This window comes from Nothobranchius furzeri, chromosome 7 (genome assembly GCF_043380555.1).
Source record: "Nothobranchius furzeri strain GRZ-AD chromosome 7, NfurGRZ-RIMD1, whole genome shotgun sequence".
Classification (NCBI taxonomy): Eukaryota; Metazoa; Chordata; class Actinopteri; order Cyprinodontiformes; family Nothobranchiidae; genus Nothobranchius; species Nothobranchius furzeri.
In genome coordinates this window covers 40,998,200-41,014,148 of record NC_091747.1, presented here as the reverse complement: position 1 = coordinate 41,014,148, position 15,949 = coordinate 40,998,200, and the positions used below count along the sequence as shown (strand labels likewise).

The 15,949-nt window shown below is 43.6% G+C and overlaps 1 protein-coding gene across 4 annotated transcripts in view; it reads left to right on the top strand.

Moving 5' to 3' along the window:
* Nucleotides 1-15,686, top strand: part of LOC107382673 (guanine nucleotide exchange factor VAV3) — a 128,437-nt gene extending 112,751 nt beyond the window's left edge. The window contains exons 24-28 of one of the 4 annotated variants that reach the window (XM_054751311.2): nt 2,845-2,932; nt 4,072-4,201; nt 10,192-10,272; nt 14,574-14,725; nt 15,413-15,686. In XM_054751311.2, the coding sequence (XP_054607286.1) occupies nt 2,845-2,932; nt 4,072-4,201; nt 10,192-10,272; nt 14,574-14,725; nt 15,413-15,457 (496 nt within the window). In that variant the 3' untranslated portion in view covers nt 15,458-15,686. Of the gene's footprint in view, nt 1-2,844; nt 2,933-4,071; nt 4,202-10,191; nt 10,726-14,573; nt 14,726-15,412 lie in introns of those variants that run through there. The other 3 variants (XM_054751313.2, XM_070553073.1, XM_070553074.1) reach the window with 3 other exon arrangements.
* The last annotated feature ends 263 nt before the right edge of the window (nt 15,687-15,949 follow it).

Here is a 15,949-nt window from a genome sequence, read left to right as displayed (position 1 = left end):
GACTGATTAAAATAAATAAAGGTGTGGATCACTGAAAACCCATTTTTAATGATTATTATTATAATTATTGTTATTATTAATATTATTCATGGACTCACCCATCTTAACTCACAAGGAAGGTCATTAGTTGTTTTAGTGTCCAGGCAACAGCAGAGAACATCTCAACTAGTAGAAGCTAACCATTAGCATTAGCAACTTCACCACACAGCAGAAGCTCCTCCAGGATTGTGTTATTTGTAGAGATAAAGTATCCACTTTGCAAGTCAGTGGTAGAGTCACGTTGTTGTTAATCCAATCTGTGGTGAGATGTCCAAATATCAGGAAATAAGAGTCCAAAACCTGCCGCCTGAAGCTCAGCCAAGATGCGGGCGATTTTTAGTTCCTGGAAATGGTGCACCAGCATATCTTTTCACACAGAGTACGACTTAGAAGGCATTTATTCCTGCTAGAGACCACTGTTAATGTGTTGATTAAACAAGTGTTCCACACCTTAAAAGCCTTCTTTGTTTCTTTTAGAGGAGGCACAAAAGATCCCAGTTCTGTTTAAATGAGAGGAGTCAACCACACATGGTTAGACACTGACTTAAACTAGATATTTAAAAAACAAATTATCTTCTCAATTTAGTAAATTTTGGTTATTTTAATTGGTTTTAGCAAATAAAATAACTTTATATTATGATATTGAGATAAATAAGTACACCTTTCATTTCACTGAATCAAAAAAGGGAAAAAATAGTTTGATTACATTTTTTTTTCTCTTCTGGCACTCGTAGAGTACAGACGCTTCTGCTTTTGCTCCCTTATCTTTTTTTCCAAGGCTCTTTGTCCTGTCTGCCCACAGAGCGCTTCTCTGCATTTCTTCTGAAAACCCCTATTTTTTAGAATGATTTAATTAATTGGTCATTCAACGCGATTGATAAGATTTTTTCTACGATGAGAACGGAGGAGGGGGCTCCCACTTGCCCGCAAGGGACACACACAGCGGGATATATGCTCGATTCCTGGAGGGAGTGGAGGATCGTATGTCTCTCTCAGCTGTCCACTGAGGATGCTGAAGACGTGTGGATGTTTGGCCTGATGATCGCTGGATTTCTTCTGATTGGAGTGGGAGGATATCTGGTTTTCTGGAAATTTGGGGAGACGGGAGCGATTGGAGTGCGACCCGCACCCACGGAAAGCACCGTCCGTGTGGAGACCTCACAGACTGGAACGTTACTCGAGGTGAATCGTAAGCTGGACAATGTTCTAGCTGCATTACCAGTATCAGTGCGCAAAATGAATGTCATCTCGGAGAGGGTCACTGGACGGTATGGACAGGTTTAAAAACCCAAAATTGGCTTCACTGGAGGACTTGAATGATCAGTTACAGACTTCAAGGCAGAGAGGAAAATTATCTCAGCCTGACCCAAACAAAGTCTTGTTATCCGAATCTGACGCCATGGCAGCCTTGTGAGTGCCAACAACAAATCCCCACGAAGGAATGCAGACAGATGCTGTGAAAACCCGACCTACCCCCTGCCTTCGGATTGGTGGACTTCAGCCTGGCGAGGTCATCAACCTGCAGGTGTCAATGTGCTCTGCGCTCCTCCCAAGATCTCCCTCCCACCTGTGGCTACAGTGGCTGAGCGCCATACAGGGCTGCTCTCGCTGGGGAAACAGGATCCCAGCCGCGCCCCCTCCTTTTGGTGTCTGATGTTGTGAATTGTTGATGTTCGTGCTTATATGTTTGAGGTGTTTTTTTTTTTTTGCATAGTAAAGCTACGCCCTGCCGGGAGTAACTCTGGTATGCCTTTTTTCCCCTCCCCCAATTTATCGTCATGTAATCCCCTTTTCATCTAATTGAAATGAGCGCCATTATGGCTGCTCTCGTGGTCTGCCTGTATCTGTTCTGTCTACATGTGTGTGTGTAACCTTGGTCAGGCTGTGCTGCGGAGTCAAGTTCCTATGCTCTGGTTCGCTGGAGTGCTGGCAATAAAGCTTTTTCTGATTCTGATTCAACAATGAGAAGTTTCAAGGATTTTTGTCCAACTGTGTTCATGTAACAAAATTAATCTTCTTAACTTGAAAAACAAATTTTAAAGTACAAATGATAATATTCTGACAACGTGAGAGCCAAGGAAGTACTTCTTGTAGTAACGTCTGAAATGTACAGTTTAGTTGTGTGACAAAGTCAATAATAGAACTGAATTTTCACCTATCAACAAACAAATCCTTAAAAAATTTTTTTTACTAATTTTTGTCACTGATTTAGTTGAATTGCTTGAATGATACTTGAACTTTTTTCATTTCCTTAAATGTATTTTTTACAACAAAAAAACAAACAATTTTATGTTTGTTTATAGTTAAATTCTTACACAACAGAATTTGGTTCTAATTTTGCACGTTAATAATATTTTAAAGACTTTTAAAGCAATAGTGCAAAATAAAAGTGAAAAAAAGAAAAATATCATCAGATTTGATTTATTATATTGTAGAACTTTTTGCATTTCTAATGTTCTGCAGGATGAAATATGCCTGTTTGCTGATAAACCTGCATAAAAACGGCAGATCTCCTTTGTTAAACACACACACACACACACACACACACACACACACACACACACACACACACACACACACACACACACACACACACACACACACACACACACACACACACACACACACACACACACACACACACGTTTGCTCCAGACCACCCATCATTCTCATGTCATGAACCTGTGGGAAGTCTGCGGGTTAGAGGAATGGCCCGGCCCGGCGTGAGGGCCAGAGGCCGGCTGCGGATCGATGGTGGTGATCAGAGAGGGAAATTACTCTCATAACTTATTCAATGGCCCACAGGTACAACAACGACGTGAAGCACATAAAGATCCTGACCAGAGACGGCAGCTACTACATCGCAGAGAACAGGAAGTTCAGGGGCATTTTTGTGAGTCCTTTCATTCTCTTGTTTTTATACAAATCTACAGCTGTAGATTATAAATAAATCATCCTGTTTATGTGTAACGGTGTCAAAAGCTGAACTTTATTCCAACAGTGTGCCTAAAAGATTTCTGATTAAATCCATGTTTTACTGGCCTGAAGGCTTCTGTATCCGCTTTGTGCACACAGATAACGCTACATAGAGTTTGAATCCTACGACAGATGAGTTAACGGCCAAAGTGGAACACTGACGTTTTAAAGCGGGTTTTATCTTCTAAACTTTGCTGTTTCTGCAGAAAAATTTATACTATTGTCAAATATCTATACAGGGGTGGACTGGGACCAAATTTTGGCCCTGGCATTTTTATGAACCGTCGGCCCTCGGCAGGGGAGGTTGCCACTCGCGACTCGTCTATCCCGCCAAATGTGGTGGGAGGGACGGGGTGTTGTGTGTGCTGCTCGCGAACTTATCTCTATAACCGCATGTGAGACGGGGGTTTGGTTTGGGACGGCCCAAACTGGGCCAGTGGCCTACATGGCTAAGCGGCCCACCGGGTCAGTGCCAGAATGCCAGAGAGGCCAATCCACCCCTGTCTACAAGGAATTATGCAGTTATTAGCAGCAACAACCAAATGTAGCGTTCCTGGTACATCCAGGGACTAAGACCAGCAAGAATATTTCTTATGTTTGCTTGAACCGCTGTGAAAAATGTAGTTTAATAGTTTTGCACACAAAACATAATCAATGAAACATTTACAATGAAAAGAACAACTGTGCAGGTTGGTTTTCTCAGACTTGCATGTAAACTCTATTTCCCCAAACAGAGGCTGTTCTAAGTGTCCTATTTACACAAAAACATGAATTTAGCCAGCAGAATTTAGTTTTAAAAGTTTTCTCTCACACTGATGTTTGATGTCATAACATCTACAACGTCTGCTAAAAAGACCCATTTCTGTGGTTTCATGAGCTAAAATCACAGACAGATGATTTATTGATTTGTTTGTGTGTGTGTGTGTGTGTGTGTGTGTGTGTGTGTGTGTGTGTGTGTGTGTGCGTGCGTGCGTGTGCGTGCGTGCGTGCGTGCGTGTGTGTGTGTGTGTGTGTGTGTGTGTGTGTGTGTGTGTGTGTGTGTGTGTGTGTGTGTAGGAGCTGATTGAGTACTACAAACACCACTCACTAAGGGAGGGCTTCAAGAGCCTGGACACCACCCTGCAGTTCCCTTATCGGCAGCAGGAGAACCCTGCTGTGCACCGACTCAGCCGGTCCAGTACCAACAGTGAGTAGGGATGGGTACCTTTGACATTTGAATCGATCCGGTACTAATTCCCGGTACCTACGAGTCGATACCGGTACTTAACGGTACCAATTTTCGATACTTTTGAGTGTTTATTATTTTAATTCTCTTTTATAATTAAATAGATATTTTTCTCAATATATAACCATATTTGATAAATATCACGATAAATAACATACAAGTTTGTATTTTAACATCGTCCTTGTAGTTTTATAAGCTGATAATTAAACTGAAGCAAACATCTTTACTGTGAACTAAATTTACTGTGTATCTTCATTCCTTTTGCCGTCCCTTTTCATTTGATTTTTCCTACTGGGAAGTTAGAATTTCCGAGGAGAAAGCGAACGCACCATTAGCTGATAACAATGGTGGCAATGGAAGCTAACATATCAAGCTAACGTTATCTTTAACAGTTTATTTAGCTGCTGGAGCAGATTAAAACGATGATGCCTCAAACTTAGATAATGGTCACTGGTTTTACCTTCACCCAATCACCCGTCGCATTTAGTAAAGTAAAGCCAAACTTTAGAGCGCGTTCATGTTCTTCTAGTCGGAAATTCGGAGTTCCGAGGAGAAAGCGAACGCACCATTAGCGAAACGGAAGCTAACAAATCAAGGTAACGTTATCTTAAACATTTTATTTACCTACTGGAGCAGATTAAGATGAGGATGTCTCACTTAGATCGTTGTCTGTCGCTAGTTTCATCACCCAGTTACCCATCACATTTAGTGAAGTGGACCCAAGCTTTAGCGTGCGTTCTTTCTACCATGCTTGCTCTGTTTACAACGGGCTCGCAGGGACCGGCGACATGACGCTCTTGCGCATGCGCAACTGTCTTGGCAGTACCGAAACGAGGCACCGTTTGAAATGACGTGAATCGGTGTTCGGTCGGTTCTATGGAATTCGGTCGGTACCTTAAAAAGTACCGAATTCGGTACTCATCCCTAACAGTGAGTAGACCCAGAACCACCGAACAGATATTAGTTTCATTAATAATAAACAATTGCATATTGTTGCTCTTTAACCAGACAGGAGTATGTGTGTGTGTGTTTTAACAAGCAGCGCCTTGTTGCGTGTGAACTGCTTTTGTTTACAAAAAAAAAAGGATGGCTTTTGCTCTTCAGATCTGTATCCCTGGAGTTTTATTTTACTGTCAAAATGAAAAAAAAAAACCCTCAGAGGAATAAAAACATGCTTAACAGTTTTCCTTTAGAAACTCCAGAGTGATTAAAGATATCCAGATACGACACCGCTCTTGCAAATGCTGTTTTAATCCAGACGGGAATGTGTTTACAGAGCTGCACTGTGATTGGTTGTTACCCGTGCAGCTTCCTGTGATGTTAATTGTTTTTGACTCGCTGTCAGACGGTGGTTGGAGAACCCACCAAGCATGGTATTAGATTTGATAACACTCTGATTACTGAGGATCAGATCAATTAGGGTTCCATGGGAGCAGAATCATCTCAATGAACTAACATTTAAAACAGACTTCAATAATAAATACAAATATTATGTATCCACTGCTGATTGGCTGATTATCCTCCATTAAACAGGAACAATGTCAATCTGTCAGTCTGGAGCATACCAGTGTGTGTTAACACAAGATTAGGGTTGAATGATTGTTAATGGTATATTTACCTGAGAGTCAAACTGCTTTACATAAAGAGCTAATAGCAGTAAAATATTTAATTTCTATGCTTTTGTTATGTTTTGATGTTGATATTCGGGCCTGACCGATATGCTTTTTTTGATACCGATATAAAACTTTTAACAAAGGCCGATAGCCGATATAATGGTCGATAAATCTCCCTCACAAAAAAAAGAAATAGAAATTTTCTTAAGCTTAAACCCTTCATTCTCTGCCTTTTTGATGCAAATTTATTTCTCTATTACACACCAAAGAACTGTCTCAATAACTCACTAGGGTTTCCAACAAGTAATGCAAATAAAATGTATTTAGCAGATCTCAAAAACAACAGTAAACTGTGGTTTCCACAAATACATTTTAACTTAAAGGAATATTCCATCTCTCAGTATAATTGTGTCTTGTTAAGATTCCCCAGAGTTAGACAAGTCAGAAAAAGCATTTTATAACCAGCCCAATATGATCTGGCAGCAGTTGGTTTTCTTAGTTTAGCATAAAACAATGTAAGTGAATTCACACACATTGTAGTGTTTTTTTTTTATGTAGGTGAATGCAAGCCTTCCCTTCCATTGCTTTATGATAAAACAACTGGTTACAAAATGTTTTTTCTGACTTAGCTAACTCTGGGGAATCTAACAACACACACAAGTTTAGGGACAGAAGGTCCCTATAAGAATATTAAAATAATAAAAATGCGGCAATAAATAAAACGTAATACTTGTGCTTTGTAACAAAGTAACACTCTGTGGAAGTTAACTTGGTGAACTTATTCACCCTCGACAGGAAATAATTGCACATAAGAAACATAAATAAGAATAAATTTAAAAAAAGATCCAAAACAATAATTTGGGTTCAAAGTTCAAAGGAGTGGAGCCACACAACATGAGTTCATAAAGTTGGCGCCATCTGCTGGATAGGTAACGCAATATCGGCCGTCTTTTTGGCCGATAGCCGATACTGTTACTGACCCCAATATCGGCCGGCCGATATATCGGTCGGGCCCTAGTTGATATATTTAAACTAGCAGTTGTTGAGGTTATAGATCACTACCGCTACATCTATATTTTACCTTTTATAAGAACAAGAGCTGTTTGTTACTTCATGAATCGACACCTCCAAACACACCCTCATTTCAGAAAGGCACAACTGTACTGGACCCTGAGTCAGTCACAGCCTCCAACCTGATTCTTCTTAGCATTCGTCTTGTGTTTATCAGGGGCAAAATGAAAGTAACAATATTCAGAGAGGATTTTTAAAAGACTTTCTGATCTGAAAGTTAGCAGGTGTGTGTGTGTGTGCGTGTGTGTGTGTGTGCGCGCGTACTTGTAGTGTGTGAGATTTGTAACTGAAGTTTTGTAATGAGGTGATGTTTTGAAGTGAAGCAACAGATAAAACAGCAGCGTATTGTCAAACTGCCAGCTCAGGAGTGATTATAGACACCTCTGTGACACAAATAAGAAGGATTTGTAATGTGGAATCGGGATGAAAGATGCTTTGAAGAAGCAAAAATGCAAAAACAAATACATTTTGTGAAAAGGTGTTCAGTATCAATCACTTTTATTCTGTTTTCTGTTGCTTGGGTGGTATTTGTTTTAGCAATAAGGTTGAACATCATTGTTAAATGCTTAAATGCTTACTGTTAACATCTTCAACACTCAAAGCTAAAGAACAAAGTGCTGTTTGTGGTATAAAAGCAAACTGTGTACATGTGTTTGCCTTATACAGTATGCAAGCCACCCACAGATGAAAGATCTGACAAAACAATGAGCTGTAAATGAGATTTCATCTGAAGCCTGTGTGCAGTCGATCGTGTTTTAGGCATTAGAGATGAGAACAGTGCGCACACAGCTGTCAGGGATTTAGAAGTGGGAGCCTGCGGTTCTGTAACAGGTTCAAAGCACAAATGGAGACAGCTCCGGTCCAAATTTGTTTTGTTCTGGTGAAGTCCTGTGTCCCGTAGGCAGCCCGCTCCTGGAGCGCACATTTCATTTTCTCTCATTCACATTTAAATGATTGTTGTTCTGATTGGCATCTTTCCAGAGCACTGCTGGAAAACCACTAATTAGTGTTTCTCTTTCTGTTCCTTGGACAAATTCTGCAGGTCAGAAGTGACTGATAACATGAGAGCATCAACAGTTAACAGAGCATAAACCTGCTTCTGTGGAACAGTGTGTGTGTGTGTGTGTGTGTGTGTTCTGTAAAATGATGCAGCTTGTGTGTTTGCTCCTGGTTTCAGTCACTATCGTCTGTTCCAGTTTCAATATGAAGTACGTAAAGAGCAGCTGGCGTTGTGGGTGCTGGTGTGTAGGTCTGCATTCATGTTGCTCCTACACTGACACACACTTAGAGGTTTCTGGGCAATCTTACCCAGACTTCACACTGGAAGCATCAGCGGTGCAGAACGGAAGTAGAACGTTGCTGCTTCAAATTAGAATCTATTATAGTCTACGGGGGTGATTCTAACCACACAAGGCGGACATTGTCATGCGCAGCCCAGAAGCGGCTCGCCGCACCGCTAAAGACTGCAGTTAACATAGGGCTAGACAGGAAATCACGCACAGTTTCAGTGTAAAACTGGTAATTTAGAAAATTAAAACATTATTTCAGCAATGCAATTTCATATCTATGTAGATTACATCAATATTAGTGACCTAAGGGCTTATTTACTCCCAGCATTCTTCCAGAAGCGCAGCGTGTGATTTTCATGGCTTTAATCCTGGCAGTGGAGGAACAACATCCTATAGGACATCAAACAGTGACATCAAACGTGATTTCCTTTTTTGGGTTTAATGGCGCATGCTATAAACGCAAGGGATTTTTTTGATCTCACGAGTCCAGCGAGGAGCATAGCAGAGAAGCTGTTCGGTGTGTGTGTGTCAGTACACACTGCGTCTTCACATAAAGAGAGCAGGCGTGTCAGGAAAAGTTTGCCCAAGCCCTCTACACGGGGCAAGAGGCACCGAGTACACTCCGTAATTTGGAAATTAAAAATCAAAGATGCATTTTTCATGTATCAAGTAGAAAAAGGAAGATTTGTGCTGCTGTGGAAAGTTTCTAACACAGTCCGTTGTTGGTTCAGATCATATGTCTTATGTTGTTTCCATTGGCGATCATAAATCTGAGTAGATCGCCATAACACGTGGGGTCCCCCAGGGTTTGATTCTTAGATTGCTGCCCCTATATCTCTACATGCTCCCTCTGGGTCAGGTCATACACAACAACAACAACATTCCCTATCATAGTTCTGCAGATGACACCCAGAACTACCGAGCTCTATCACATTTTAACTGTGGTCCTCTAGACTCACTCTTTCTGGATGCAGTCAAACTTGCTTCATTTAAACAAAGACAAGACTCTGGCACCTGAAAAACACCTCGAATGTACTCTGTGTATAAAATGTGCTATATAAATAAAGCTCTTGTCTAACCTTGCCTTACCGCTGCTCCCAGATCGATGTTATTAATCAATGGAGCCACCCATCCTTCATTTGGTTTGACCTCTATTCTTCATCCACTAAGACCTGAATTAAAAATAAGTCTTCAAAATTTGGGTTCAGCTTCGTTAGAGATAAAGCTCTGATCTTCGTGATTAGTGGTTAGTGTTGTCTGCAGACGTCTGTTGGGTTGTTTGTTGGTTTAAACTCAGATGTGGACGTAAGCGTGTTCAGTGATGTTCTGGTCTGTCTTGGGTATATTTTGTGTATTTGTCAGAGTTTGGTGACTCCAAACCACCATGATGCTCTGTTGGATTAAGTAGAAACAGAAGATGGATGGATTGCAGCAGCAAAGTTTAGCAGTGGACTTTCACTCTCTGGCCTTTGACCTCTTCCCTAGAGTCTCAGTGTGCTGGATCTGTCTGTGTCCAAAAACTCAGTCTGTTCCATTTTTTTAAGTGTGCAAGCATTTTCTCAAGAAGAGGACTAATGTAACACCACTCTGACTAAAATGCATGAGTGGTGAGTTGTTTGGCTTATCTTCTGCTGCAACAGGGTAAGGGTTAGAGAAACTTAAAATGTAATTTAAAAGGGTTAAAACTACAGAACGACTGAAGGCTAAAGACATTTTTACAAAACCAAGTCATAAGACCCACAAAAGCTTCAGTTCTTCATGTTTGACTCAACATTGTTAATAAATTGTGTTCTACATTTTCCCAGCAGACTAATGAGCGTAAATAATTTACCAACACAGATTAAATAAAGTTCTTGTTTATTTCCTGATAAACTCAGTCACCTTTAAAAAAAAAACAGCTCTGGAAGTTTCTGAAAACATCTTTTTTTTCTCCTTTGCTTCTGCCTCCCCCCACCCGCCCCGCCCTGCCCTGCCATAGCTCCATTGCTCTGCGGCATCTCTCTTGTTTCTCCTGCTGGCTACAGCTTTGTGCCTCCTTCCTCTGCTCCCTTCTGGTCAGGTACAGGTATTGCTTCTCTCCGTCTGCCTCTCCGCTCACGCTGCAGGCTGCTTAGCATGCTGGCCTTAGCTCCGTTCACATCATCACACAGCTTCTACATCTTTTATCTATCCTCCTGTTGCACCATCTCAGCTTGTGTGTGCACACTCGCCATCCTGCACGGAGAAAATACCTCTTTTGCTGTTGCATGTGCATTATGGTGTGTGTGTGTGTGTGTTCTCATAGGTCTGCCCGTCAAAGGGAAGGTGGAAGTGTCCAAACACACAGAGCTCCTCTATATTACATATTCAATCCCCAAGGCTGGGTTCTAGAGGTCTGACGTTCCATTTCCATCTGTCAGCTTAGCCCAGACCGATCCGGCAGTCGGTGTCTGGGATGGAGGAAAGTCAGCGGGGTGGGAGCTAGCCTACCTGTTCCACATCTGTCTCCCCACTGCTGTCTCCTCAGAAGGAGAAGTCGAATCTCTCACACCGGTATCAGAGCGCTGAAGCTGGACTACTTCTACAAAGAACCAAGTTTTTATGTAGTTTTTTTCTTTTATAGTGAGGCAGTTAAAAGTAAATTAGCGCTGGTAAAACAAACAAACAAAAAAAACATTTGTTGCTTATTTATTTATTATAAAAATCTTGATTTATGATAGATCTGATTTCACGTAGTGCACCATTTCCTGATGCCTTCACCTCTCCTATGCCTTAAAACATCTCCAACTCTTTGCTCAACCACACGACAGAACCATTATTGTCAGGAGCTCAAGGAGGCCAACAGCCAATGAAACTCCTTCTTCAGAATCTCTGAGTTGGTTTAATTTTTTAAGTTTTGCTTCTCTTAAAGAGAAGAAGAGAAGAGAAGAAGAGAAGCCTCCCTGGAAAGGTCTACTCCAAGGTACTGGAGAGGAGGGTCCGATCGATAGTTGAATCTCAGATTGAGGAGGAGCAATGTGGTTTTCGTCCTGGCCGTGGAACTGTGGACCAGCTCTATACCCTTGCAAGGGTGATGGAGGGGGCATGGGAGTTTGCCCAACCAATCCACATGTGCTTTGTGGATTTGGAGAAGGCTTATGACCGTGTCCCCAGGGGCACCCTGTGGGGGACGCTCCAGGAGTATGGGGTGGGTGGCTTTCTGTTAAGGGCCATTCAGTCCCTTTACCAGAGGAGCGTGAGTTTGGTCCGCATAGCCGGTAGTAAGTCGGACCTGTTCCCAGTGAGGGTTGGACTCCGCCAGGGCTGCCCTTTGTCACCGGTTCTGTTCATCACTTTTATGGACAGAATTTCTAGACGCAGCCGTGGTGTGGAGTGTGTCGAGTTTGGTGGCAGGAGAATCTCGTCTCTGCTTTTTGCGGATGATGTGGTCCTCCTAGCTTCATCCAGCTCTGACCTTCAGCTCTTGCTGGGTAGGTTCGCGGCCGAATGTGAAGCGGCTGGGATGAGGATCAGCACCTCCAAATCTGAGACCATGGTTCTCGACCGGAAAAGGGTGGCTTGCCACCTCCGGGTCGGGGGAGAGGTCCTACCTCAAGTGGAGGAGTTTAAGTATCTCGGGGTCTTGTTCACGAGTGAGGGTAGGAGGGATCGGGAGATCGACAGGCGGATTGGTTCGGCGTCTGCAGTGATGCGGACGCTGAGCCGATCTGTCGTGGGGAAGAGGGAGCTGAGCCAGAAAGCCAGGCTCTCGATTTACCGGTCGATCTACGTCCCAATCCTCACCTATGGTCATGAGCTTTGGGTAATGACCGAAAGAACGAGATCGCGGATACAAGCGGCCGAAATGAGTTTCCTCCGTAGGGTGGCCGGGCTCAGCCTTAGAGATAGGGTGAGGAGCTCGGACATTCGGGAGGGACTCGGAGTAGAACCGCTGCTCCTCCGGATCGAAAGGAGCCAGTTGAGGTGGTTTGGGCATCTGGTCAGGATGCCTCCTGGACGCCTCCCCGGGGAGGTGTTTCGGGCATGTCCTGCCGGCAGAAGGCCCCCGGGTCGACCCAGGACACGCTGGAGAGGTTACATCTCCAATCTGGTCCGGGAACGCCTTGGGGTCCTGCCGGAGGAGCTGGTGGACAAGGCCGGGGAGAGGACGGCCTGGAGCTCCCTAGTTGGGATGCTGCCCCCGCGACCCGGACCCGGATAAGCGGAGGAAGACGAAGACGAAACGAAGACGAAGTTTTGCTTCTCATCTGAGGACAATTGTCAGTTCTGACTGGAATATGGGAGAGTCAAGCTTATAAACTGTAGCTGTCTGTTGTTGTTTAAAGCTGGATTCATGCTTCTCCGTCAGCTCCAACAGGGAGAGACATGCACGGACGGAGATATTTAGCCCTCATACTTCTCCGTCTCCTGGGGAGTGTTGCAAATACAATTCCCCGCCAGGACAACAGAGGGCGTAGCGCTGTTCTGTGATATCCTGTCATGTATCCGGTCCAAGATAGTGTGTTAATATTGTGATTTTTTGTATATGAGAGACTTTTTAACACGGACAAATGTGTCCCTCATTCTCCTCCACCTCTTCATGGGCTCGCCACCTCTAAACCCATGTTTCCTGTCATTTCCATCCACAACTAAAATGCTTGCAGCGTATCTTTTCACTCCTCCAGTCACGGGGGAATTAAACATTCATATATTTAGAGTTTTTTCACAAGGTATTCTTTAAGCTTCTCCGTGTCTGCTACTAGTTATTCTCGTCTCTCTTTATGTTTTTGAGGGCGCAATGGCGGCGGTGTAGATGACAGCGGTGCCCTGACCAATCACAAGCTTGCATTCTCCGTCTCGACGGACGGATGTTTAGAAAAGAGAGCTCGACTCCATCCGTCCTTGCGAGGACTCTCCAGCAGGCCCGCAAGGACGGATAATGGCGTTGCGTGTCTCTGCACTGACGCAGATGCAGAACCATGACTCAGGCTTAAGAGCAGAAACTACCTGATTACCCCTCCTCCCTACCCTCTGATGAGCCATTGGTCTCTTATTGTGAGGGAGTCATTGTATTGATTAGATGGAGGAAGGTGTGACCTAGACTGAAACTGCTTAGGAATGAGATTCAAAGCTGCATTATAGGTACTGGAAAGGTGAAATCTAAAGCTTGGTTTATGCCTGACGCATTCACTTTCCGCTTGGTGATGCGGCTCGCGGATGGAACGCGCTTCACAGCTCGCAGCGTTTATGGTTCGTGCGGCTTGTCTCTGCGGGTGAGCCAATATTCTCCCAAACTGAACGGGGCAGCATGGAGCTCTACGGCATGCATCCAACACTACACCATAGTAGAAGTAAAAATGACTGTTTACAACATGGCATTCCAGCATTTTTAACAGCGTCCTCGTCTTTTCCGACAGTGCGAGCTATTTCTCTCCAAGAATTATTAACAACATGTTGATCACTGTGATCTTTGAGAGCTGAATCATACAAATGTCTGTATTTACGAACCTCTGCCATACTAGTTCTTGCCGGTCCCCCATGTTTTTCTGCGTCCGACCGTCCGCGTGGTTAGAAAGTTTCCTAGGTGCGCGTTGCGGAAATTTTGGGCCGTGCAGAGATGCTGTGGAGGGGCGTGGTTGTTAAAATGACGCAATTTCGCCGTGCGGACCTTGCGGACACGTCAAGCATAAACCAACCTTAAGACCTCCTCCTCTATGTAAAGTTTTTTTTTTTTCCCGTTTGACATGCAATACAGACCAAAAGTTTGGACACACCTGTCTCATTTAATGTGTTTTCTTTATTTTCATGACCATGACCATTTACAAAGGGGCCAACAAGTGCTAAACTCCTCTGGGAACTCCTTCAAGACTCTCCTGTTTTCTGTCATGTGCTTGTGTAGTTGTTGTTTACTTTTCCCTAAATAAAGTGCTGGACAGTCCTCACTTCATTGGACTGCATAAATGATGACACCACTTAGCTTCTGTTGGGTGTCTTGTCTTTGGGATGGACCTCCTATATTCCAGTCAGAATCGACAAAGCTCCTCGGTTGAGAAGCGAAACGTCTTCAAGAAACCAAAGAAGTCCAGTTGCCTTCATTCGAACCCCCCTGGACCACCATGACCAGGATGACTGAGAGCCTTCACCAGCATTAAGATACTTAATCTTAAATGACTCCGACTTCATATCAGGGACAACAAGATCTTGGTTGGAACAACTGTAGAAGATATGTTAAAACTATTTAAAATAAATCTGATGAAACTTGTTCAGTTTAAAACCACGCGTTATGAACTCTTTTAGCTGCACTGGTGGGGCTGTGTGTGTGTGTGGGCATGTACATGTTTGTGATAGTGAGTAAATGCAGAAAGACGTAACATTAACCAGTTTTTTTTATCTTTCCTTTAGCGTTAACTCCCAAAGTTATCGGAATGGCTATAGCGCGGTACGACTTCAGCTCTCGTGACACGCGGGAGCTGTCGCTGCAGGAGGGAGAGGTGGTGAAGATCTACACCAAGACGGGCTCCAATGGCTGGTGGAGGGGCGAAGTCAACAGCAGGGTCAGTGGAAATCAGAGGGAGTTAGATCTGTACAGTTCTGGACTCTAGGAATTCATTATTCATCTATGAACTAAAGGAAAGTTGAATTAACTTATTTATTTTCAGTTTGAGCTTCAGCAGACATTTTGGTCTAATGTGTCCCAGGAAGAAGCTTTCGGTATCAGCGTATCACTTCTCTAAAATGTTTGTCAGCTGGTCCTGTTAATGTTTAAATCCATAATGGTTTCCTGCCAACTGCTCCCTCCCTCCCTCCCTCCCTCTGTCCGGTGTGATCACTTGGCTTAAACAGTCCTAGTGCTCAGACCAGAAGAAGATGCTGACTCCCTCCATGTGCTGCACATTGCTGAGCCGTATCGTGTGCGTTTTTCTCCTCTAAGACAAACTAAACGGTGCATCAGAAGTCTGTGGAGAGACTAAAACTGGATCTGATGTTTCTTATGAAACCAGACTAGTAAAACATGAGAAGTTGTTTTGGCACCAGTCAGAACCAAAGTAACTGAAACTGACATATCTGTTTAAAGACTTTATCCAATGAAGGTGAATCAGCGTTGCTTCATTCTTGTACCATTTATTGCAGTGGTTCCTAAAGTGTGCCAGTCTAACTCATCTTCAGTAGCTTCTGCTCCAGAGCAAATGTTAATTAAAGTAACATAATTGGATCATCTCTGCTTCCTTTCCCTCCATCAGGTCGGCTGGTTTCCATCCACCTACGTGGAGGAGGTTGAGGAGTAAAAGTTCCATCCTGGGAAGAAGATTGGAATAATAGCTTAGCTCCTCTGAGCCGCTCCAGCCGTACCTTTCAGAGCGATGCAGACGTTTAGCTCTCCTTCACGCTGTTGCCTGAAACCATCCAACGGCCTTCGGCGGACACAAGGGCTGCAGAGACGTTCTGGTTGACTCTGTGTGGCTAACTGAGTCCACCAGCAAGCAGCTTGACTGTCAGTGGGGAATACTTCCTCTCCCTCTTTTCCTCTCATCCATCCATCCATAATCCATCCCTCTCTCCTGCTGTAACCCCAGCCAGCAGCAGTCACCCCTCCTCAACTCCCACCTGCCAAGTCAGGTGTCACCAAAACTGTCACGAGTGAATCCTCAGATGCTGCTACTCCACTCATGCACTCGTCTATCCATCCATTCATCCTTCACTCCACGCCATCAGGGAATAGCACAGAAGAAGAACCACACTGTAAAGTTTTTTTCTGTCTTTCTTTTCATCTTCGTCTC